Source organism: Thermobia domestica, chromosome 3 (genome assembly GCF_964235325.1).
Source record: "Thermobia domestica chromosome 3, izTheDome1.hap1.1, whole genome shotgun sequence".
Taxonomy (NCBI): Eukaryota; Metazoa; Arthropoda; class Insecta; order Zygentoma; family Lepismatidae; genus Thermobia; species Thermobia domestica.
The window spans coordinates 180,666,889-180,693,399 of record NC_137456.1 but is presented as its reverse complement, the minus strand read 5'-3'; the positions used below and the strand labels follow the sequence as shown (position 1 = coordinate 180,693,399).

Genomic DNA, 26,511 nt, shown 5'->3' with positions numbered 1-26,511 from the left:
TATTATTAAGAAGCAAACTTCTATCTAGTTGTTCATATTTGTAGCAAGTATTATTCTTAATATGGATACTACTGAGTTCTGAGCAGTTAGTTAAATATTATGTCCAACATTCCAAACATTTAGGGTATAATATGTAATTTCGGGAAAATACAAGTGGAAATTTGAAATCGATAATAGAATAAGCTTTCAAAGTATTAGAAGTAAATTTTATGCAAGACATTACATTTATACCATCATGTGTGACTTTCATGACCTATTATTCGGCTGGATGATCGATTCTTAGGTACGTTGGTTTTATAATACTTTAAAATGCTAGTACACGGAATCAGATGAAATATAATTTAACTGGAACATAATATAATTCAGCTGTGATTTAATATGTGTGTTTTATACGTTAATTTTATTAGTTCTTTAATAACATATAAGTGTGCTATATTTCGTATGGATACAGAGAACTTTATATTTTTATTTCACAAAAGGAATAGGACAAATACCTTTCTTTATACTGATTCTTTCAAAAATATTTCAATACCATATTGTAGTAATTATGATTAATATTGTTATTTTTATTGTCCTTTAGAACTTTAATATTGCTTTTGACGTATGGAAATTTTTTACGATTTATTATTATTATTAGTTCTGCCATACAATAAACATATGATTTAGGACCCACCTTATCTACACAGTCTATATGGAACGGTACGCATATACTACGTATACATTACAGTAGACAACATATGGAGACGTAAATTAGATTCTACGGCACTCAACTCAGTTACACGTTAATAACCATGCCACTACTAATATATAATTGACTTCTGCGAGATTTATGCAATGATGCTAACATGTAAACTACATACTTGGCTTAGAATCTTGGTACTTTCTGCTATGTAATCATGTTTGGGTGCTTATTTTAATTTACATGTTCTTTTTCTTGAAAGTATATAAAGTTAAGGTAGGCACAGTTTAGTATCTTTTTTTGCGAATTAGAGCAACCTGAAACTTATATTTAACAAAAGTTCTTTTCAAAATATAAACATTTCTTTTAATATCATTTTGTTGAAGAATAAACTTTGGTTACTTTAAACTATTATATTATATACAACTTTTAAATTACGGAAATACAAGAAGTTTGAAATAGACCAAACGGAAAACACTGTTACTCGTATTAGATTAATTATGTATTGTCGTCCTCTGATGACTTGACATTTGGGGAGACCGTGAGAGTTAGGAGAGTCAGTTGAAATACTGTGAGTTCTGAATTATTTCGAAATTGAGTGGATACTATATGATGCATTTTCGCCCAGCCCACTCTCAGACAGGAAACAATAAGCATGCACAGTTGAAACAAACTATACCTTCCTACGTAAATGTGATTATATTAAGAACTGCCTAGCTAGTAGCAACGTGTAATAATCAGTTTGAAGTAAATTTTTCATCTAACCTACAGTAATGTAAAATCATGTCCAGTATTCTACTTTCTCCACGATACAAATATATGAAGCTCAGCAGTAATGACCAGTATTTTTTTTCTTTCTTCAGTTTATTTTTTTTTCTTTCATACAACACGAACAGTTCATATTTAGTATGAAGTCCAACGCAAACTTACTTTTTCTTTTATATAGGATTAGTGTCAAGTGAAGGAGAATTCTGGAAAGTACAGAGGAGATTTACTCTCCGTCACCTTCGAGATCTTGGATTGGGTAAACGAAGCCTTGAGAGCATTGCGATTGAAGAAGTTCTGGACGTGCTTCAAGAAATCAAGAAGATGGCTGGATCAAAATGGGACAGAATAGTCGAAGTTCAAGATATTCTAGGAACAGCTGGGATCAACATTTTGTGGCACATAATGGCTGGTCAAAGATACAAACTCACTGATCCAAAATTGCATAATCTTATCAATAACGTAAAGACAATTTTAACTATTACAAATGGAACTGGAAGTATTGGTACTTACTTCCCATTGTTGTTGAAATTCTTTCCTTCTCTGACTGAGATACCTTACATACTGGAAGTGAAGGAACGTATGAGAAAGTTCCTTATGGTAAGTAAATTTACATCTCGACCTTTGAAATGTTAAATTAGAATTGAAATCGATGTTAATTTATTATTAAGCTTAGCTAACAGGACAGATTGTTGATAATGAAATTGTTCTGACAGTTACAATATATGAAATTCATAAAACTTATACATTATATTACTTGAAATTAAAAAAAAAAAAACTTCCATGATTACGGGTGAGATGTCTAACATTACTAAATCAATTAATAGTTGAGGAAATTGCTGATATTCATTAACATTCCTATTTAAGACCTAGGCAAAAGCACTATACCTAGGTAAAAGGAGTATGTTATTTAAATTTTTGCAACTAGGTATGCAATTTACGCAACAGGTGCAACTTGAAATGTTGACTCTTTGTAGGAACATTTCATTCTTTGTTCAGAAATTTCAGTTCTGACAAAAATAATAATAAATAAATAAATAAATAAAAAATAAAATAAAATAAACAAAAATCTCTAAGGAATTCTGGCTTTGCATACCATTATAATATCTTAAGTTTTGGTTTATTTTCTTTGGCGCCACTTTTTTCAAAAAAATTGTCTTATTGTAATCTTCACAAACGAAACCTAGGAGTGTCTTTGAATAATTCTAAGTAAGGTGCATTTATATTACTTGTTTTAATATCTGTTAAATTTCAACCATGTTCGATGAGCATTCATACAGTACAGATGAATTTCTAATGAAACAAGCTTTAAATGTCATTATGTACAAAACGCGAGTAATATATCCCAGTAATCTTCTTACAATTTGTACTAGCCCTCTATAGCAATAGTATGTTATACTAAAATTTATTGGAAAGCTGTTATAAACATCTTGTTGGACCAGCTGCATGAGGCAATTAAGAAGAAATATTGCGGGAATTTGTCCAAAGGGATCCTTATTTTGCATGACAATTATCCAGCCCACATGTTCCACGTTGTGGCTGCCTAACACCCTGTCCAATTGGTTTGTCATCCCCCTATTCGTACGACCTGATTCCCTCTGATTATCATTTGTTCTGAAACTTGAAGGAACATCTCAATAGAGATAATTTTTAGGACATTTCTGATGTTTAACATGCTCTGGAAACCTCCTTTCAACCCTAACCAAAAAATTTTTATTTGCAAGGGTTAGAAAGCTGAAACATCACTGTACCAAGTGCATCAGTCTTAGTAAGGGAATATGTTCAATAACTTGTAATTTCATCCCTCTAGTTCTACTTTTTCTGTGGAAAGCCAGAAACTTTTCAGCATCCCCATCCATTTATTAAAATTTGATTCTTGTGATTATGATCAAATGGAAACAGTAAAACAATAAAATTAACATTCATTTTCAAGAAAAATTTAGCTAAATTGCTTGAAATATATTCAGTAACTTTCAAGAAAAAGATTTTTTTTTTAAATTAATGAATAGAGATTTGATCAAACAATGCATCGCGTGACCTACATGCTTATTGCTATTTAAAGATTTAAAGTAAAGATGTACTTCGCTACTGGAGGTAAGAGTGAAATGGATACTTGTGTTGCACTTCGATAACAAAACTGATGGTAATAGGCAAGATTTTTAGCAAATGCTAGTTGATTTTGAAAGTTTACATAGCCTATGAACACAGTGTTCCTCTTTCTACGATAGAAGCAAATGATAAATGTAATAATTTCTTTGCATCATAGTCGGCAAATATAATCAGTTCTTCATATAATAGTCAAAACATGGTGACACTAATAGTCATGTAAACTTGAATGTACGTGAAGTGTGAATGCTGTGGATGAATTATTCAATAGACACATAGTTCTCGATTTACATAAATAGATTGTTCCAACGATTCTTTATGTAATCGTAAGTACGTAAAAATTTACGTAAGTCGAATTTTTAAAATAACCTAAGATTTGTCGCAAACACGTATAAAAAGGCATAAAAAAAAGTTCGTATAAATACTGTCTAATAATACTACAATGAAAAAACTCAATTATATAATATCCTTTATAAATGGGGTACAGATCTTTATATTCTTACAATGGTCGAAGGTAGAAAAAAGAAAATAACTAACAATTAACAGTTCAACAAGACTTCTTATATCAGAAATTTCTTACATAAGTGTGAGTTTACGTATGTCGAATTTACGCAACCCGGGGATTTTCTGTAACCTAATAAAACATTGATATTGGTAATCAAGTTAAACTTTGGATTAAAAACGTTTAATATATTTTTATTACGGTAAGCATAACACCTAATATTTAGTTCATATATGTTTAATGTTATTGGTTTAACAATATGTGTGATCACATTCATCTGCGTTATAATTTGATGTTTCAAAAGTCTTTGATCTGAAGATGCAATAATCACTATTGCTACTAACTTCAAAGATCAATATGGAATTCTTTCATCTTTCAATAAGTTGAATGCATTTTTATTTAAGAATCTTTTCTGAGCTCATTAGCATTTCTTTCTAAACAACATGCAATGTGAGCATTTTTGAAAGAATTGATTTAATACTTAAGAATGATATTAAATGAATCAATATTTACTTTCAAAGATCGTTCGTATGTGCAGAGATTTGAGTGCTCGACAATTATGACGTCGTAAGCTGCACACTCAGATTCTAACCTATAAGGAAGAAACTTTGCTGGTGTAGTTTTATTGGTTTCTCGTTCGTGTATATTTGACTGTCTGTTGTTTAGTAAAAATGGATTTGTATGATACATGAATTTAATTATATATATATATATATATATATATATATATATATATATATATATATATATATATATATATATATATATATATATATAATTTAACTTTCACAGTGTAAGGGACATTTAAATAGATTTTAAGGAGACGCAATGAAAATAATTAAAATTCCCATTTATTTCAAAGAAAAGAATATTACAAATTACCTATCCATATAAACCAATGAGCTGAGAAATCAAGATGACATAAGTGTACAATAATCTTAATACTTTTTCTGTAAGAAATATCGAATGTTTCGTAAATCATCCTATTTTTATAGGACCAACTCCAAGTAATTGAAAATTAAATAAAATCTTTAAGTTTTACGTCCCACGGTTATGTCGGCTAGGCTAAAGGAGACGACGATGATGAGAAGTGAATAAAATAGTGGAATGAAGAAAGTAGGAGGAAACGGAAGAACCCGAGAAAACTCACGCACACGGTGTTTGTCCACCACAAAATTCACTTGGCGGGGCCTGGGATCGAACCCGGGACCCCAAGCACCATAGGTGAACGCTCTACCACTGAGCCACCGCAGTCCCCTCCAAGTAATTGAGACGAACGCTTTTCGTATTGATTTTTCCTAGACCACTTAGTTATAATATCTAATATTTAGGTTATATAAGCTTATAATGATATAATTTAACAACCAGAATTAAAAATGAACTAAGAATTTGCTTGTAAATTAATCTGTTAAAACTTTTGGACATACGAAGGCCTAGGTAAAAAATATTTTTAAAGTTGGTCATGAAATACTAATAAAAGAACTAGCGATACTTACATATGTTTATTACACATTATGAAACTTAAATACAATGTACGTGTATATTACGAATAGGACTAGAGAATTAAAACTATAAGATCATTATTACCAAGATTACTATAAGATTAAAATATTTACATTTAAAATATTAATGGTTACGTCTGTGAAAGCTCCTAATCTGGTGCTATATGTGATTGTAACTCAACACAACATACATACTTCAGCATCCATTAACAATTATATACTTAACTTTTGAATCTGTAGTGAAAGAAAATTGTAAGAAAATATTCTAACTTTCATTTAATTTATATACTTTCAGGAAGATATCAATAAGCATAAAGAGACCTTAGATCCTGAGAACCCAAGGGATTTCCTTGATATTTATATAATCGAAATGCAAAAGCATGGTGCAGACTCATCATTCACTGGTTAGTAAGAGTTCGTATGTTATTTTTTATTGTGTATCTGCTCATTTATCAAGAAAGCAGTTCCTTTATTGAGACTATCGCAAATGTTTTATTTGTAAATATACACCGCTCACTAGATACATAAAATCAGAAAGTAAGAATATAATGTCTATTCATATATCTATAGAAGAATGACAAAATATGATATGTACATTTGCTCAGTCAAGCAAATTTCAACCTTATGAATTGAATTTAAAATACGTTCAGTTTACTGGTGACAAAAAATGCATAATGCCAAACAGGAACTTCTTATTAAAACATTATCAACTTTTTCCAACATATAGATGTCAGTGTGGCCAACTACCAGAGCAAAAAAAAGAGAAAAAAAGATAATGGCCAAAAAGTGACATCGCATGATTTGCCATCGTCATATTGATTTAATTCATAAGGTTGGAATCCGCTTGTCTGTACAAAAGTACTTATCATGTTTTGTCAATCTAATATAGTTTCCTTAATGAATGTCCTACTATAAGATTCTTATAATTCTTGGTATTCTTAATAGTTCAGTTGCAAAATGGTTAGCTAAAGACAAAATTCCTTCCCCATTGGGAATATATGTGGATCGAATCTCACTTTAAGGTGTAGCTCAACGCGATATATCGCTTTGGTCCTAAAAAGGGGTGTTATTTTTTTCATTTATAAAATAAAAAATCTAATAGTACAATTGTACTACATTACCTAACAGAAATTTATATCGTAAGAACAGAGGCTGATAGGCTTCCATACAGTCGCCTTTGAAGTGTTCACTTATCTATGACAGTCCACCTTCCACCATCAGTTGATTTTATGTAACGATCAACACTCTTGACGATTGTCCCAAGCACACTTTCCATTGGAGAAATCTTCTTTGCAAGTGTACAAAAGGTACTCAACTCTGTTGAGACTCTTTCCAAGGATCGGAAATTTTGTGCATCTTATGAGAAGAGAGGCTGTTTCAGAAGTTCAAAGGCATAGTAGTTCATTGAGCTGGAATTGGGACTCTTCACCTGGTATCGGTGAGGGAAATAGCATGAATCCTAGTTTCTATTCTCAATATAATGCTAGAAGTAATTCGGCTAGATGCTAGAAGTAATGTGACTAGATGCCTTGCCCTGTTCAGTTTTACACGATTGATGTTTGCTCCATAGAGTGTTGAGATTTCGTTGTTGCAAATATCCGTCAAAGTATGTTCTTATTAATATGAAGCATTGATTTTCACATTACTATCAAAGTGGCGTAGGGTTAATTTCACCTGTTACAAACTGCAGCCACAACTATAAAACCGCGTGCATAACATTCGATGCACTGATAAACGATAATTGCTTCGTCCTTCTGCATCGATACTTCTGTACACAATTGCTCGAATCTTTCGATAATCGGTCAGATATATCCATGTTTCGTCTGCAATATTCGCAAAGTGGGTTCTCGTACAGCTTTCCGTTGTATGGCATGGCTGGATTTCAGTGCATGACTATTCGGCCTATAAACTACCTTGAGACATACATTTTTCTGAATGGCAAGTGGGCAGTTGGTTGGAACGCACAGAACGGGTGATCACAGAACTCTGTGTCGGTGTATTTTCCAGTGCTGTCAATGTCTTATTCTTCGCAATCTGGTGGTGTGAGCTTTACTAGGGTCTGTTTCGAAAGTGGTTTAGTCGGTGATGCACATTTCGAAGGTGGTCGCATATAGTATTGACAGAGGAGCGTCCAACAGGAAATCTGTATTAATAACATTGTTTAACAATTAGTATGTTCTCTAATGTAATGTAGCTTTTTCAGAATCGATTCACTTTCGGCACCATTAGACTTCGCACAACACAATGTTTTGCTAGCAGACGCATCACACACTACTGTATAAGTGATAAAACTTTTATGTTTCTGAGCTGTGTCTCCTCTGTACTGTGTCCTTTGTATTTCTTCTAAATGAAAGCCTATCAACTTTCTAAGGTGATACTGAATAGTCAAATATTCTAATCAATACACACTAAAGCTGTTCATTTGTGAAAATTATATACTTCATTTTACTATCACAGAAAAGGGAACTAGATGGTATTATAATTTACGAAATATCGAATATGAAATATCGAATTTCGGAATCTACCTAGTAAAGTTGATCAAAGATTAAAGCCACAATGTCAGATTGTGTAATAAATATCAGAATATAAGTAAAATTAAAATTTAATTAAAATGAAAACGAGTTAATAATTTTATAAATGCCTCTCGTCGGTATAAAAGAAATATAACTAATATACATTATTTTTTATTAATACGAGTATATAAAAAGTAAAAACATTTTTTATATAGAGGAACAACTGTGTGCTGTTTGCCGAGAACTGTTCTTTGCTGGAGCAGACACAACATTTAATTCGATTACCTTTGGACTGTTGTATATGGTTCTATACCCAGACGTTCAAACAAAAGTTCAGAAAGAGATAGATGAAGTTGTAGGAAAGGACAGATTACCTTCCTTAGATGATCGTTTAAGGTATGTATTTTAGTACATCACAACTTTATTAACTAGTGGTTGTAGTTTGGTTAAGTACTGTGCAATATTTGTTTTATTATACTAATATTTCTTCTAACAGTGCTAAATCTTATCAAAGGGAAATGGATAAGATGAGAGAGACGCTACGGTCGCAGAGATATTAAAATAATAAGTATCGTAATATTTTTCTTACATTTCACAAAGTCTATTGCTGATTGAAAACATTAATATAATAGTTAATACAAAGTGTTCAATAAGACACTCAATCAATAAGATCACAGCAAATGTTGGTAATGACATACCATTGACATAAAAAGAAGTATACACGAACATGATCTCTTGTATTATTGGACACGTCACTTTCATATTCAAATCTTCCCCTTTCTCCATTGAGCTTATTGTTCTTCGAAACATTCTTAATAGTAAGGGATATTTTGAAGGGTTTCAAGAAATAAAAGATTACATATAAAAAGAAAGATTCAGTTTAGCACTTGAGTTGTCCAAAATATAAACTTGCATTTCATACTAGTACTACAACGATAACGTTATTCATGGTGCTAAGTTCCAAGGTACAAACGTTAATCAAACCTCTAATTTGTTATTTATGTTTGTATTTGTATTTCTTAAACCAAGGTGAAAACTGAAATCGTTACAAGGTTTGTTATGCCTATGTGGTTATTATGATGTACTGTATGGCATGAATTTGAACAAAATACACAGTGCGCTTTTTCAAATAAATTAAAATGCATGTATTTGTTTGTTATTAAACTAAAATACGTAGCACATACTATCTTCAGTGAATTAATTCAAAATACTAAATGTCATACGTAGAAGAATTATGCAGTTATATTTATAAGTTATTCAATACGAGTACGTCGACATATCTTTACAAAAAATGTACTTACAAAAGAGACATAGGAACATACTTAAGTACTCGAAAAAGAAATAAGATCAATAAAACATACTTTAATGTTTTTCTAGTTTCACCCTCCTCGTTTCATTCTGCAGTTAAATCTTGGAAAGCACTACCAGAATGCATAATATGTATTCCAAAACTCCTTTAATTTCCAGACTAGTCGTAGGCAATTAGTCTTCTTAACGATGAATAATAACACTATAGCACTCAGGATTAACGTATACGTCTATTTCTTAACATAATGTTAAGAAACATAAGCTTAAATAATGATAAGCATAATAAGCATAATAATAGTTAATAAACATAATAAGATATTTACGATTTCAGGATCAATTATCAATATAATACTTCCTATTGATCGTACTTTTATATTTATCTGATGAAGTGATCTACATTCGTATTTCCCACCATATAGGCCTATACTTGCTCTAATACCCATGATGCAAAGCTATTCTTCTTTTAAAAAAAAGTGCTATGTTTAGAACCTTCAAATTTTCTATACACTTATGTGGGTTTATTTGTTTGATCGTCAAGATCTTGTGTTTTTAAATCTTTTTTCTGTATTTTATATGAAATAGGGGTTATATGGGAGAAAAGTATAAAAATAAATTTTATCTGCTGAATAAAATTAAATAAATAAATAAAACGTTTAATGATACCTATTATACAGATGAAAGAAGGGGTTATGGAATAACATTATTATTAGTATTATTATTATTATTATTATTATTATTATTATTATTATTATTATTATTATTATTATTTTACATAAATAACTTCCTAATGAATCTCTTCGATCGATGTATCGCTTCAGTTTCGTTACTCTTTACTGTTACTTTCTTATAGAGGGTGTGAGCTCCTCCGTGGCTAAGCGGTTAGCGTACGCGCCTTTGGCGTGAGAGACCCGGATTCGATTCCCGGTGGGAGCTCATGTGGTTCGGATTCCACGTTAATCAGTAGGTCCACGTCTCATATAGCCTCGCTGCTGAAAGGGACGCTAAACTAAAATCAACTCAACTCTTATAGAGGGTGAGTCAAAAGTCCATTATTATCCCTTATAAAATGAAATTGAGTGTTGATAGCCAGAATAGGTAATTGTAGGGACGTGTTAGACCAAAGGGTGCATGTCAGTTGCATGGCCGCCAACTTGCTGTCCGCCATTTTGAAATAGGAAGAGGGTCATATGATACATGAAACAAGGTTAGAATTTTAAGAGAAACTCAATGGTCCAATCAGATTTAACATAACTTTAATAAATTTGAAGTTATAATCACTTGAAACTCAAATTTATTACTCACTTCCATGTGTTGAACTATGATATTAGCCAAAACCGACTACATAGAGATCGTCTATATGTGGGTTGGTAGAAGTGTCCGTGTTGTAGCTCGTGATTTCAATGCAAGGTATCCACAATAGGTTCCAGTTTCGCACGTTGCAGTGGCACAGTTACTGACCAAGTTCGAAGAGACAGGTAAAAAGTAGGGGAAAGGTCACAATCAAGTAGTTCCGGAAACGCCGCTGACGAAGACACATCTACGGCAGTGCTCGCATCGTTTAAATCTCCACAGCGCAGCAGACATTGATTATCACTGGAATGCCACGTCAGCCAAACATCCATTAGCAGAGTTTAATAACAGATGCATAACGGGCATCCTTACAAGCTTCAGCTGCAGCAACATTTTTCTGAGGATGACCCAGATCAGAAAGTGCAATTTTGTAAGTGGACTGTGTAATAATTGCGGTAGGATTTCGACTTTGAATGCAATTTGAAGCAAATTTTTATTTTACAGCGGAGATAAACAAACTAAATCTACTACTGGTCTCCAGACAACCCCTAGTGGACAGATACGTGTAAAATGTACAGGGAAAATTATGGTGTAAGCAGGGATCTGAGGGACACGGATCATTGGCTCATTTGTTATTCCTTGTACCTTAATTGTAGAACGTTACCTAGACGTGTCAGAAAAGTCATTTTTTTCCTCAGTGTCGGCCCCGGATGGCAGCTTTCCCTTATTTTACGAACCTGATGGGGCGACACCCCAATGGGGATTGAGGTTCTTCAGTGTCTGGATGAACAATTTCCTTGTCGATGGGTTAGTCGACGTGAACGAGTGGAATGGCCTACCAGATCACCTGATTTATCACCATTGGACTTTTATCTTAGGAGCCACTTTAAAGACAATAATATATTGGAAAAGAAATAGGGATGTGGATCAATTAGAGCAATGAATACAGGATACATGTGAAGAAATCACACCTGAGACATTTTTCTGTGTTCACATACAGTTTGGAAGACACATCTGCAAACATACATATCACAACACGACCAGAACATTGAACATATTTTGTAAGAGATAATCTGAGTAACATGTGATTGTAACTTCATATTTATCACAATTATGAGGAAAATGATTACACCACTAAGTTTCTCTTAAATGAAATCTTTGAGTTTTACGTCCCACGATTATGCTGGATAGGCTAAAGGAGACGGTGATTATGAGAAATGAATAAAATTGTGAAATGAAGAAAGTGGGAGGAAACGGGAGAACCCCTAGGAAATCCACGCACATGGTGTTTGTCCATCACAAAGTTCACTTGGCGCGAGCTGGGATCGAACCAGGGACCCCAACGCTCTACCACTGAGCCACCGCAGTTTCGACATCATTCCATTTCTTTGAAGCTTGACACGTCATTGAAATTAGACTTTTAATGTAACGTGTATTTATTAAACTTAATTAATGGGAAGCATACCTGTGAAAGTTTCTCGTTCGTCCACAATTTAATGTTTCTCACTATAGAATTTTCAAATCTCTAGCAGAAAATCTCTGTATTATTGTACCACGCTCAGTCTTCATAGAAGTAGTTTCCAAGATCGTCATAAGAGTGGAACAAAAAGAAAAGCAGATACACTATTATTCTATAAAGTCCTTCCTTCATACATGGACATGAACTCTAGAAGGGGACATTTAGCCACGCTGCTGACGTCTCTATTAACCACCAATCAATCAATAAACTCTAGAAAGATCTGCGTAACTTTCTGATACCTTCTTCAGACGAGTTTGGATTGGTTTGGGGCTTTGTTGGAATCTAGCTAGCATAGGACCTTTTAATATTTCTTCATCTAAACCTGATAGGATGAGGACTAATATCATCTTTGCTGACACTCTATTAAACGCCCAATAATGGATCAATTTATCTTAATCTTGGAAATCTATTCAAGTTATTTCATACAATAAATATTAACCTGTATTTGATGCAAAAACATATCCTCCATTACTTTTGCAACCAGGAATAAAGTATTATAAAAAATAATCATTATTTTACTCTTTCACGTGTTAAGCATTATGTTGTTCTTTCACTTAGGCTTCCATATACAGAAGCAACACTGCAAGAAATTATGAGATACAGCTGTGTAGCTCCTATGACTTTGCCGCATGCACCTTTAAAAACACTCGAAAGTTATGAATTTAAAGGATATACTATACCAAAAGTAAGTACAGAAAACATTAAATGCTTTTATTTTCCTCTCTTTGAAAGATTTGTATATTTAATTTGATTTTGATTTCTTGAATAATTTTCTCAAAATGAGCATTATATTTATTTGTTACATTAATTTTGTACGTTAAATTAGTATTAGTTTTAACAGATGATGAATTATCAGAAGGAATTTTAGATATAGCACTTCAAGGTTGAATGTTGGAAAGGAACTATTGTGAATTTTATGCATGGTTGAATTTATTTGTTGGTTTTCTTGGGTCGATTTATTGAATGTTTTCTACAATAGAAATTTTGATAAATTAAGTAAGAAAATTTTTGTTATACTTTGCTTTGTATTACTCTAAAAGGTTTTACAAACTTCGTGAAGTCTAATTTTGATTCAGAAGTTGATTTTGTTCGAGATTCAAATTAGGTTTGACTGCTAAATGTAATCTAGAATCGTAAGATTTATAATTTCCAAAGTAATCCTATGTTTTATGGTAAGTTTGACAATCTGTTTTATAAGACAATGAATGCATTTGATATAGTCTGTACAAGTATTGTACAAGTATCATACATCCTTTACAAAACGTTTAGGATTAACAATTAATTTTGAAATGATAAACTGACGAGATACCTTTTCCTGTTTGACTAGAGGCTTGAGCACTTCAACACTGAATTAAATTTAAGTTAGGACAGATACTCGAACAGTTGATTGTTACTTACTAAAGGTTAAAATAATTGAGGGGCAGATACTTTGAAATTGTCTCCTTAAGGAGTAGTGGGAATGTCCACTTTACAATCTGCATAATTTAGGATATCTTCAATAGAAATGTCAGAATTTATATAATCGTTAGCTTCTTTTATTGAAACTACAAATTTAAGAATAAAAGGAGACAATTATATGCATGTTTAGTATCCGTGAGTCAAAAAATACATAATTCATACTGTTATTGGAAATATATTTTAATTATATTCTCTCATATTGGAGAAAATATAGTTATACAAGGAATTTCGGCTAGATGAGTTTTTGGTGGATTTTCATTATATTTCTGACATTTGAATTAATAAGTTTCAATAAAGCGTTATATGGAGAAAAACGATAGCTTTATACAAATGAGTGGATAAATTTTTCTTCTTTGGTAAAGAAGTTTAACTAAGATTGAGATTTGAGAAACCTCTCAATCCCTGTATTTATTTCAATATGCACATATTGTCCACTAACTTTGTCCATATTGATGAAGATGAGTTAGTAGTCAGTTGCTTTTCTTCAAACTTTCATTGTTGAGTTATTATTAAAGAAACATAAATTAAAGAAAAACAAATTATTATTAAAGAAATAATGAAATATAAATCATCGGGTGAAGACGAAGTTTTAGCTGAGTTTTAACGAGAGAGGAAAAATTGTGGAACAAGATACACAAACTCATTCTCTTCATATGGGACAAGAACAAATTCCCACAAGAATAGATACAATCATTGTTCCAATTCAAAAGAAAAGGGACAAAACTGATTATAATTATCGAGGCATCTCTCTTCTGTCAAAATCCTATAAAATCCTCTCAAACATTCTATTAGCAAAATTGACACCATACGCAGATGAAATTATTCGAGATTTTTCATTGCGGATTTAGGCTAAATCGATCAATTATCGATCAGATATTTACGAGTCAACAAATACTCGAAAAGAAATGGGAATATAATACTCAGGTACATCAATTATTAATTAATTTTAGAAAGGCTTACGATTCGGTTAGGAAAGAAACATTGAATGACATTCTTCAGAATCTGAAATATCGAAAAGGTTAGTTAAATTAATTTAAGATGTGTTTAAATTATTCTCAAATAAAGTCCAAGTAGGAAAATTTCTGATAATGAGCTTTCACATCGAAAGTGTCCTAAAACGAGAAGATCCATTGTCGCCATTATTATTCAATTTTGTTCTCGAGTATGCTATAACAAAAATCAAAGATAGCAACAAGGGCCTACAGCTCAATGGTATTCATCAGCGTATGCTGATTATATAAATCTGACAGGGAATGATATGAGAACAATAGAAAGAAATGCAGAGGTCTTATTAAACGCTTGCAGGGACATGGTTTAGAAGTAAATGCAGAAAAAACTAAATACATAGAAGTTCGCCGGAATTGTAATACTACAAATTATGGATGCGTCAAAATATCAAATAATACTTTCGACAAAGTGGATACTTTCAAGTACCTAGGATCAATATTAACAGATCAAAACTATATCAAAAAAGAAATTAAATGTCGACTGAAAGCAGGGAATTCGTGTTATTACTCAGTTCAAAATCTTTTGTCGTCACTAATTATTTCGAGAAATTTGAAGCTTAAAACATTTAAAACGATAATAATGCCTGTTGTGCTGCATGGTAGCGAAACATGGTCGCTTATTCTAAGGGAACAACGCAAACTGAAATAATTGACAATAAAATCCTGAGATGAACCCAACAGGAACAGGAATGGAGAATAGCGGAAACTTCATAACGAGGAAACTACATAATTTATATCATTTACCAAACGTTGTTAGGGTCATTAAGTCTAAGAGGCTTAGGTGGGCAGATCATGTAGGCAGAATGGAAGAGAACAGGAACATTTTCAAAATTTTAACTGGAAATCCAATCGAAAAATGACCATTAGAAAGACCTACATGCAGATGGGATGACAATGTTAAGATGGATTTCGCAAAAATAGGAGTACAAAATAAAAACTGCATCCAGTTGGCTAACGACAGAAGTAAATGGAGAGTTTTCGTGAACGCAGCATCGGACCTTCGGGTTCCATAGGCCATAGAGTTAGTTAGTTAATTATTTAGTTAGTTTAAACAAGAAACATATCTGTCTAGTTGGTCCAGGTTGGCTTCCTGAATAACACTGCCTCTCGATTTCCTATTAAGTCCATAGCTATTCCTTTAATAACTAGAACGTGGGGAAAAGATAATAAAACTTTCTCTTGACGATATATACCGATCAGTGTTTGTTATGGTATGATTATTTGCTCATTACAAGGCAAAATCGTTGCCAAATGTTGTCATTGATCTCAGTGCCTCTCGGAATATCATACATTGCTTTATCTCTAGTTCGAAGACATTTCAACCAACGTTCCTTTACGAAAACATCTTATTCAGACACTCCAAAATTTCAAACGTTCCTAGAGATTCTACGTACAGTATTCTCACATACTGTTGGTGACTTGAACGGTTCTGTCTCCAGACTCGAGGCATCATAAAGTGAATGTTCTAATTCTGAGCATAATAAGAGCACGCAACGATTTTGCCACTTTCAAGTCAACTGACGGCAGAGAGAGTATTTGTAATTTCGACTCTCCAGTCAACTCTACCACGAGAAACTGCCTACATAACTACAATTACATTATATCAATTTGACCGTAAGTTCAGTTTTGTGAATGAAGAGATGAACACAGTGTTGCTTGACTGGATTCTATAACAATAGTATACTCATTTCGAAAATTCTCCAGGGCAGAATGAAGATAACTTCCTTCGATTTGCACGAAGGGGTTAGTCTTGGCACATTCTTTTTAAATAACTAAATATTCAGAGTTATGTTAGCAAGAGCCAATAACAGGCATTTATACTTCACTTAAAGCATAATGCTTAATCTAAAATCTAAAATGTAATGTATTTGTTTTACATTTATATCTGTTATAACCTTTTTATTTTTATTTCTTACTTGCAGGACTCTAGAGTACTTATGAACCTTGCTCAACTTCATATGGATAAAGATATTTGGGGTGATCCTGAGAACTTCCGTCCAGAAAGATTCCTTGATGACAAAGGAAATGTCATAAGACATGAAGCTCTTTTGCCTTTTGGCTACGGTAAATTAGAATTATTTAATTTAAATGAACCACATATTTCATATTACATAGGTTTTATTTAAATTTCAATTGAGTTTTCCAATATTTTTAATTTTACCAATTTACTGTTATATGTTCAGATGGTTAAATCAACTGACAGTCTTGAGATTTCATTTTAGAAATAATTTTAAGACAAAATACACCTGTTTAAAAAAGTCTTAAGAAGAAAAAGACAAATTATGCAATGTTCTATCAAAAAGCCATGTAATGGTTTAAGACTAGAAATACTTCGTTTTATATAACACTGTAACTGGAAAATCGTAATTAGTTTTGTTACTCACACTTGACATTTAAGTACATACAGAACAAACACAATAGTTTAATACAGGTCCAAGCACGGTAATAATGTAAAAGAACCTGCTCTAAATGTATAAACAGATATATATTAATATTTAATTTACTTGCATATATTGAACACATTGTGTAGGGTACTTTATCCTCATTTAATTTAATATTCACAACGTTTATATGCCCTAGTAACTTTTCAACTATTTCTCACTTTATAGTATGCTAAATATAGTAATCAACAAAACCTAATCGTTAAGAAATTTGTTTTCTTTGGATGACGGGCCAAACACTATATGGTATTTGCTGTACGTTTTCGTACATGTGTTCGTCTGTTTAAATTGACCTTTAGAAAAAGAAAAAAGAACACCTGCAGATACTAAATGGGGAGATTTTATTAATTTCCATTCTTTACTATCTTCTATACGTTGTTACAATTAAGCTTTTATTTATAAAGTGTATTTATATGAAATAATGTCTTCATTAAAGGCAAAGTACAATCGAGAGGTATGTAGTCTAGTAGCTTAGCAGCATAAAAGAGCCGAATTGTGCAAAATGTGATACCAACATGCCACTTTCAGGGATGATAGGCCTATTAATAAGCAGCAAATCCTGATATAGAACCACCTCGGCGGGGGTCTTGTTTTAGGTATATGACGTCATCAATATGGCCGCCAACTAATCTCGACTTAACTGAGTTTAAAAATGTATAACTCCATTACCATTCAAGGTAGAAACTTCGTTTCTCCTTTATTTTGCAGACAATACATTGTACCTCTATTATCATTATAAATAATTGTCTTATATTGCCGCCATTTTTAAATATGGCGTTTCAAACTGGAAAAAATTTTATTTTCAAAACGAGTTTCTATGTTTTGTAGCAAATAACTTTGAAACTGCTATGATTATGGAAAAATACTTTGAAACAATCGTCAAAGGTGATTTCAATAGCTTTCGAACGCGACCAAAATCATTGATGTATCTCAACAAATAACTGAGATAATGAATTTTTTGTAGGACTAAATGTCGAACTTTCGTGAATAATGTTCGAATGTATCCGTAGATGTAGTTACATGGCATTTGTATTTCCATTGGTCCTTTGATAATAGGAACATAGTACCGCTACCAGTATGTTCCTTTTAACTTGGAGAGTAGCAAATCACAAGTGTTTATCTTCTGTCCGTGCTGGAAACCCTTTATAACATCATAAATCCAAGATGGCCGCCGCGGTTTATCTCCGGTATGAGAAGTGGGAATTTCTCGCCACAGAAAAATAATAGGAACATGCAATAACTGCCAATCTCTTTCTTTGGATGTGAAGAATCTTGACATAACATGTGATTGGCTCCCCTTTGAGTCTAGAAGCCAGTATATGACGTCATGAACACAGTATGGTGCCATGGCTTACATACGGATTATGAAAATTATCTATTTCTCTCATTAGAGAAACGAGAGAAATGCGCAACAACCACCAATATCTTTTTCATATGTAGAATTATAAAGTAACATAAAATATTGCCTTTTTTGAGGCGAAAGGCGAGTATATTACGTCATAAGCCCAAGAGTCATCGTCGACTCTTAAATATGAATGAAGAAAACTATGCCTTTCTCACCTAAGAAAGGTGATAGAAAAGTGCAAATCTACTATTTTTTCTCCTTAAATAAGTTGGATCATGAAGTAACACAAAGTTGTATCGTGTTTGCGCCTAAAGGTTAGTATTTGTCTTGTTTAAGTGTATAACATCGTTATACAAAGTAGCCGCTGTAGGTATTTTGAATATTATGTTATGCATTAAACTGAAAAACTAACAAAGCTGAAATTATGCATTATTCGAAAATAAATTTGAAATAATTCTCTTTAACACTAATTGTCCGAAAGTGAATAGTGTTCATGTTATTGAACAAAGTATTATGCGCTATATAAAAGTATAAGGCTTGCACTAGTATTTGCGTTATATGAAAATTTTAAGGAATATGGGAACTGTGCATTTCGAAAGACATATTTTACATTTTAGAGCGTTCACCTCTGGTGCTTGGGGTCCCGGGTTCGATCCCAGTCCCCGCCAAGTGAACTTTGTGGTGGACAAGCACCGTGTGCGTGGGTTTTCTCGGTGTTCTCCCGTTTCCTCCTACTTTCTTCATTCCACCATTTCATTCATTACTCATAATCACCGTCTCCTTTAGCCTAACCGGCATAACCGTGGGACGTAAAACTCAAAGATTTCATTTCATTTTTTTTTTCATATTTTACATTTACCACATTTTTAATCAGTCCAATGAGAATGTAATTGTCTGAAAATTATGCTTTTCATATTATTTTACAAAAAGGCGTCATATTTTCAAACCACCGCCCAGCTGAATTTGATATTTTTGGAATTTGTATTAAAATGTTTATGAAACGGATTCAATGTATAAATTTAACACTATATGAGTGAGAGATAAATTTACAACACAATAAACAGTTATGCAATTAAATATGTTAAGAATTTAGAAGATAAAATATTAGTGATATAGTATGACTATTAATTTAACATCTGAAACGTACTTCAGAGAACTAAGGGGAAGTAATTTTTGTTAATCACATTTCTTATTTAGACAAGATCAACTTACAATAAAATTATCTTCTCGATCACCTGTCCATCGCAGGTACACAATAGAGTGCACACTAACCCCAAGAATGTTGACAAAGAGTCTTGCAACCATAGCGAATAAGTTCTCTACAGTGCGCAGAAACTTCCGGAAGTAAGAACCAGAGAGGATAATAACCACGATCCACCTTCTTTCACCCCCTTTACAAATTTCGGGTATTATGTGCACTTTATGGAGAGCTTGAGACCAGTAATACCCGGCCTATTAGGCAGCTCGCAGACAGTGTTGAAATAAGGCTGCCTCTGTAGGTGGCATCCCTTCGTAAGAACAATTCTTTTTCTTCATTAATCTTTGTAAACAGTCGTTAACATTTAGTAAAGAACTAGAGCGATCGTACAGGAGTACGGTGAAGCGTTAAAGAGCTGCAAAGTCCTGAGCTGAAATTTCAGCAGGAGTAACTGAAAGTTTGATGAATGTATCCGTTATTTCAGGGAATGCTTGCCGCACCTACCAAGCTGTCTTGCCACGACCACCAAAAGCGGACGCTGTGTCACACCCTGTAAATGTGTGCGAAAAGAGCAGGGCTTTTGAATGAGACTTTCCTAGGCTTGTTGCAATTTCATGGATAGGAATATATCTTTTATTTTTACCAGTCCCATATTCAATCCACAAGTGTGATACATTGAGCTCAAAGAATAAAGCAACGACAATAACAACATCAGAATCGACCGTTTTAATTGAGATATTCTTATGTCCGTGGTTGCTGGAATGCAATGCATGCAGGAACATGCTTGTGTTCGCTTCTTCTTGTTTGCAGGGCATAAGGCTTGTTACGTCCATATTAGAGTTTGCTGATGAGGTATCATCACATGCACACACAATCTCTCTCTTATCATCAGAATCATTTATGTTCTGTTAGTGTTTACACAGAAGTCGAAATAAATCAGTTTTGTTTTCAGAATTATTCAAAAACAATGCCCATTTTTTGGGAGTCAGCGTGGAGTCTTTCACAAGTATTCTTGGTCCTTTTCTTCGTTGGTCACGTTCTTCTTTTCTCAGACTGTAGGGATCATAATTGTCAAACATTATGTGCATTCTGACGACATCACTCGCAAACTTTTCTAAAAATGGTTGAAATGTGTTAGTGTAATACATAGAAAACGTCTGTCCCGGAATAAACTTCAGCATGTAAGCTAATGCTGCTCCATCAAATATAACATGATACACTAGGTACATCGTATTGCGATATTCCAAGTGGTTCTAAGCAAGAAATAACATCTGATTTTGTTCCCTTGCGCAATTGACCATTTGAAGAGAGTGACGGAGAATAAGAAAGTTTCGTGAGCAAAGAAATCTTTGATGTCTCCACCTACACTTTGACAAGCTATGTATAAACGAGAAAACAGGCTACAGTCACTCTTTAAAATTGACTCCTTGAGTCCTTTCTTCGTCCCTTCTTTTTGCGATGTGTGAAAAAGCTAAAGTTTATTTCTTTTAATCGGTTCTCTTAAAGGTGTCTGGCATTCGATGAGCCGTTTCCGAACAAGTGTTTTGTACTGTTGCTTTCCCAATTCTTCTGCTTTGAAGACAGACTCATCTGCTTTCTCATCCATAACAGCATATGTGGCAACGCATATTAGGGCACCATTTTCTTGAGCAAATGGATTTCTGTCATCATCTTCACATGCATTTATTAAAGCTTTCACATGTTTTTTGAACCTAGAGGAAAAAGCGTCTGTATCTTTATGCTGACTGTGATAATCTCAATCGTCAATTATTCCTGCATCTTTCTCGAATTCGGTTAATAATCCTGCAATTACTGGTCCCGAAACCATCCAACGTAAAAGAGCACTTTCATTATCAAATAGACCAATGGCACCTCCTTCACATTTTAGATCCTTATTACATTGTTCATGTACCTGGTCGTGGGACATGTACGAATATTTACTGTTTGTCTTTCTTCCCACAAAATTACCTTTCTGAAATTCATTATATACTTGTGGGTTTCGTACATTCAATTCTCCCAAAAACTTTACGAATACTGACATCCAACGGGTATAATTGATATGATCCAGGGCGAACACCCAGGGACAAATCAGATCCAATGCACTACAATAGGAGGAAAATTTCGCCGATTGAATACTGTCCAGCAAATAAAAAAAGAAGTGATTCAAGGTTCATGGCTGTGTACCAAAATTTGAATTGGGCCAGGAAAAATAAATCATATAATATTATGCATAACACATATTTAAGAGTTAACAGCAATCTTGGGTTTATGACGTAATATACTCGCCTTTCGCCTCAAAGAAAAGATAATAACTTATGTTACTTTATAATTCTACATATGAAAAAAGATATTGGTGGTTGTTGCGCGTTTCTATCGTTTCTCTAATGAGAGAAATAGATAATTTTCATAATTCGTATGTAAGCCATGGCACCATACTGTGTTCATGACGTCATATACTGGCTTCTAGACAGAAAGGGGAGCCAATCACATGTTATGTCATGATTCTTCACATCCAAAGAAATAGATTGGCGGTTATTGCATGTTTCTATTATTTTTCTGTGGCGAGAAATTCCCACTTCTCATACCGGAGATAAACCGCGGCGGCCATCTTGGATTTATGATGTTATAAAGGGTTTTCAGCACGGACAGAAGATAAACACTTGTGATTTGCTATATTCCACATTAAAAGGAACATACTGGTAGCGGTACTATGTTCCTATTGTCAAAGGACCAATGGAAATACAAATGCCATGTAACTACATCTACGGATACATTCGAACATTATTCACGAAAGTTCGACATTTAGTCCCACAAAAAATTGATTATCTCAGTTATTTGTTGAGATACATCAATGATTTTGGTCGCGTTCGAAAGCTATTGAAATCACCTTTGGCGATTGTTTCAAAGTATTTTTCCATAATCATAGCAGTTTCAAAGTTATTTGCTATAAAACATAGAAACTCGCTTTGAAAATATTTTTTTTTCAGTTTGAAACGCCATATTTAAAAATGGCGGCAATATAAGGCAAGTATTTCTAATGACAATAGAGGTACAATGTATTGTCTGCAAAATAAAGGAGAAGCGAAGTTTCTACCTTGAATGGTAATGGAGTTATACATTTTTAAACTCAGTTAAGTCGAGATTCGTTGGCGGCCATATTGATGACGTCATATACCTAAAACAAGACCCCCGCCGAGGTGGTTCTATATCAGGATTTGCTTCTGATTAATAGGCCTATCATCCCTGAAAGTGGCATGTTGGTATCACATTTTGCATGATCCAGTCGCTAAGCTACTACACTAATGGGAATTCCGAAGATAGATAGACATTTTATCTTAGAATGAACTTCACGATTTTCTTATCATCTTTGGTACGAGTAAGACTCTTAACTAGGTATTAGCTTCGAGAAAACTCACTTGCAGGTGACCTTGAGAGCTTATTAATTAACAGTTTTAATAAATTTGTTCAATTCTTCATCTCAAATGCATGCTTATTATCTAGTATGATTTTGTTAAATGGTTTGATGACATTCTTTTCTTTGTATATTATAAAACATATATAAACATCTCGAACACTGTGCAAGTGTAAGAAGCTATTTAATACATTAAAATATTTTATTGAGAGTTTCTCTGTTATTCGAAACGCCAAAATCAAACCGAATCAGTAGCTCAGTGATACAGCGTTGACGTTTTGAACAGAAGCTTGCGGATTTAATCTTAGATGCCGGTCAAAATTTTCACTAAATAATAAGCTATACCAAAGTATTTTCCAAAATGGGTATGCTTGAATAATTAATTAATCTTCAGTTTTGTATTTTGAACTGTAAACAATATTTAAAATTTTATGTTACATTAATCAAATATATTTTTCATTGAAATATCAGAAGAAACAATGGTAACTGGAAAATCATAAGTGTTTGTAAATAGCGTTTATCTAAAATTCTGCATTAGAATTAGTAACTGGTTAATAAGTAGCATGATCAAATATTCAGGAACTATAAAGCAAAAAAATATTTGAGTTTTACGTCCCACGGTATGCCGGTTAGGCTAAAGGAGACGGTGATGATAAGTAAATGGATGAAATGGTGGAATGAAGAAAGTGGGAGGAAACGGGAGAACCCCGACAAAACCCACGCACACGGTGTTTGTCCACCACTAAGTTCACTTGGCGAGGGAACTATAAAGCAATTTGCCACTGTAAGATAGTGTGTTGATGATCATAAGTAGAAAATGTCTTGCTAAGTACGATTGGTTTACAGGCTGACTTATTTGATAAATGTAACATTTAACAACGATAACAACAACAACAAGAATCTATTTAGAAAATATTAATGTAATTCTTACAAGGAAACTGTTATTTACTATCTTATTTTTATACAGTTTATATATTTATATCTTGTTAGTATGAGAATTTCTTATATTTCAATGAGTGGCATATGCAAAGGAGGTTTCCACGTTTAACCTCCCATTGAACAAGATATTGTGCAGAAATAAAGATTTACCATATTAAGATATGTATAGAAACATTGAAATGATTATGAACTTGGGTGTTTGAAACCTGCCTTGGACAAAATTCTAAGTACGCTACGATTTTAACGTTCGCCAGCAACAAAACTATCTATGAAAGAAAAGGATACTAGGTTTTGACCGAATAAATTGCTATTCTATCTTTCGCCTGGAGCGACTAAAGAAAATGTCTTTCTCTCTTTTTTTAAAAGATAGAATGAAAAAGTTGGATAAAAATTACAAACACAATTCACAGAAATTCTCTCTTCACATATTTTTCAGGAAAACGACAGTGCTTGGGAGAGTCATTGGCAAGAAACAATCTGTACATCTTCCTCACCACTATTCTGCAGCATCTGCATCTTCGAATCCCAGAAGGAGAACCTATGCCCTCGAAAGATCCAATTGGTGGACTTACTCTAGGCCCTAAAAACTACAGGTTGAAAGTAGAACCAAGAATAGATTTTTGAAAAAACAAAAGCAAGAAGAACATACAAACTTCTGAAAAGGCATTGGCAACGTTTAAATTGACTCACATATTGTGCACTCAACATCACATAAAGCAAAAGCTTCATTGTTATTTGAAGAATACGACAACTGTGGTATCACTAATAGTATTGCCGTCAACATCTTCATCAACCTTTATTTTACTTTCATTTCCAGTTGCATTACAACTACCATTATCATTATCATATTAACAAATAAATAGAACATGAAACTCATCGCACAATTTTATGATATCCTTTGATACTTCCGCAACATATACAAAATCTCATACAACAAAGTAGTTTGGGACAGTATCGAAGAAGTTAAAAAATTGTGTTCAATAGTTGAAGTGCAGAATTTCGATGTATTTATGTAAATTTGAGTATTAATAGTTTTTAATACTTTTCTGTGCTTGTAAAATTGACCCAATAGATACGATAAATTTATACATTTTTCTTTCTTCATTTATTCTTTTAGTTCTTTCTGCTCTTTCATTTAATTTTCATCTCTTCCTTTATTTGTCACTTTCTCCGTATAGATCTTGTATTTTTCTCTGTTCAACTTTCGTTTACTTGGAACATACTACATACTACAATAGCGAAATTTTTTACTATCTACAAATAAATAATCAAGAGTTAAGTATGTGTATATAAAGAAGATCTATAAAGAATTTTGTGACGGGAAATATGAAAAGTATCTTGCTTATTATTACGCATCATATTGTATACTCATTAGATAATTGTCAGCACATTGTACTGTCAATTTACGAAATATTTTCGAAAGGAGAAAAAGGAAGGAAAAAAGAAAAGAAAAGAAAGACAATATTTCGAAAAGACAAATTTTCGAGAAATGAAACTGGTTTCCAATGTTTAATTAGATTGTAAGATACTTGCAACATTTTATTAAGTTTCAAGTAGCTTCAAGTAGCTACCAAGAAACATGGTATTACTATAACATTGCGTATTATTTTGATATAGTATTAGTTGCATATTGCTATATTTGTAAAATATGCATATATTTAGATAAGTTTTACTCCAAGAATTACAATCACTGCTTCGAAATTTGTTAAATGTTCATAATTAATTTTAGTTATTAAGATTGTACTGTAACATATTATCACATAATCACTTCACATGTTGTTTTCAATCATACTTGTACATTTTCACATTTTTTAAAAAAATATAGTTTTATATGATCAATAAAATATTATTTAATGAAGGCTTATCCCCTCTCCTAACTCCAATATTGTAAGTATGTTAATATTCTAATACAACTTTTATATAGACACAAAATAGGTGAAGATAATAATACTGCATTAGTTTGAATGTTAGAAATTTGGAGCAATCAATAATTTCCCAAAAAGCAAAAAAATATACTCTTCCCTAACTATCTGATTTATACTAGCTTTGCTATATTCAATAACTTACACTAAAATACAAATGCTGAGCAAAGCAACGTTTTATTATAAAATAATAAAATGATAAATGTGACAGTTTCGGATATCTAACATATCCTTCTTCAGACACTTTCGAAATTATATGAAAATTCAACTTACTTTCATATAATTTCGCTAGTGTCTGAAGAAGGATATGTTAGATATCCGAAACTGTCACATTTATCATTTTATTATTTTATAATAAAACGTTGCTTTGCTCAGCATTTGTATTTTAGTGTAAGTTATACTATCCTCGTTCAACATTACTCCGTACAGGTATATCTGAACTGACATCACTACAAGAAAATAATGAGCAGAGAAAAAGAAAATAACCTCAATTCTAAGAAAACAAAAGCTCCCTCAATACTTTGAATTCCACTCCTTGACAAACTTCCAATGAAAGGAAGTTCTATTCTGAAGAGAATGGTGGGAGAACCATGATCCTAGGTTAA

General features: G+C 32.8%; 1 protein-coding gene across 1 annotated transcript in view; it reads left to right on the top strand.

Annotated features, from left to right (window-relative positions):
• LOC145681554 (farnesoate epoxidase-like) overlaps positions 1-25,776 on the top strand; it is a 44,151-nt gene extending 18,375 nt beyond the window's left edge. Inside the window, exons 4-9 of the mRNA XM_081753193.1 lie at positions 1,626-2,044; positions 5,850-5,958; positions 8,283-8,463; positions 12,743-12,869; positions 16,572-16,713; positions 24,421-25,776. Coding sequence (XP_081609319.1) covers positions 1,626-2,044; positions 5,850-5,958; positions 8,283-8,463; positions 12,743-12,869; positions 16,572-16,713; positions 24,421-24,608 — 1,166 coding nt within the window. The 3' untranslated portion in view covers positions 24,609-25,776. The remainder of the gene's footprint in view (positions 1-1,625; positions 2,045-5,849; positions 5,959-8,282; positions 8,464-12,742; positions 12,870-16,571; positions 16,714-24,420) is intronic.
• Positions 25,777-26,511: the final 735 nt, after the last annotated feature.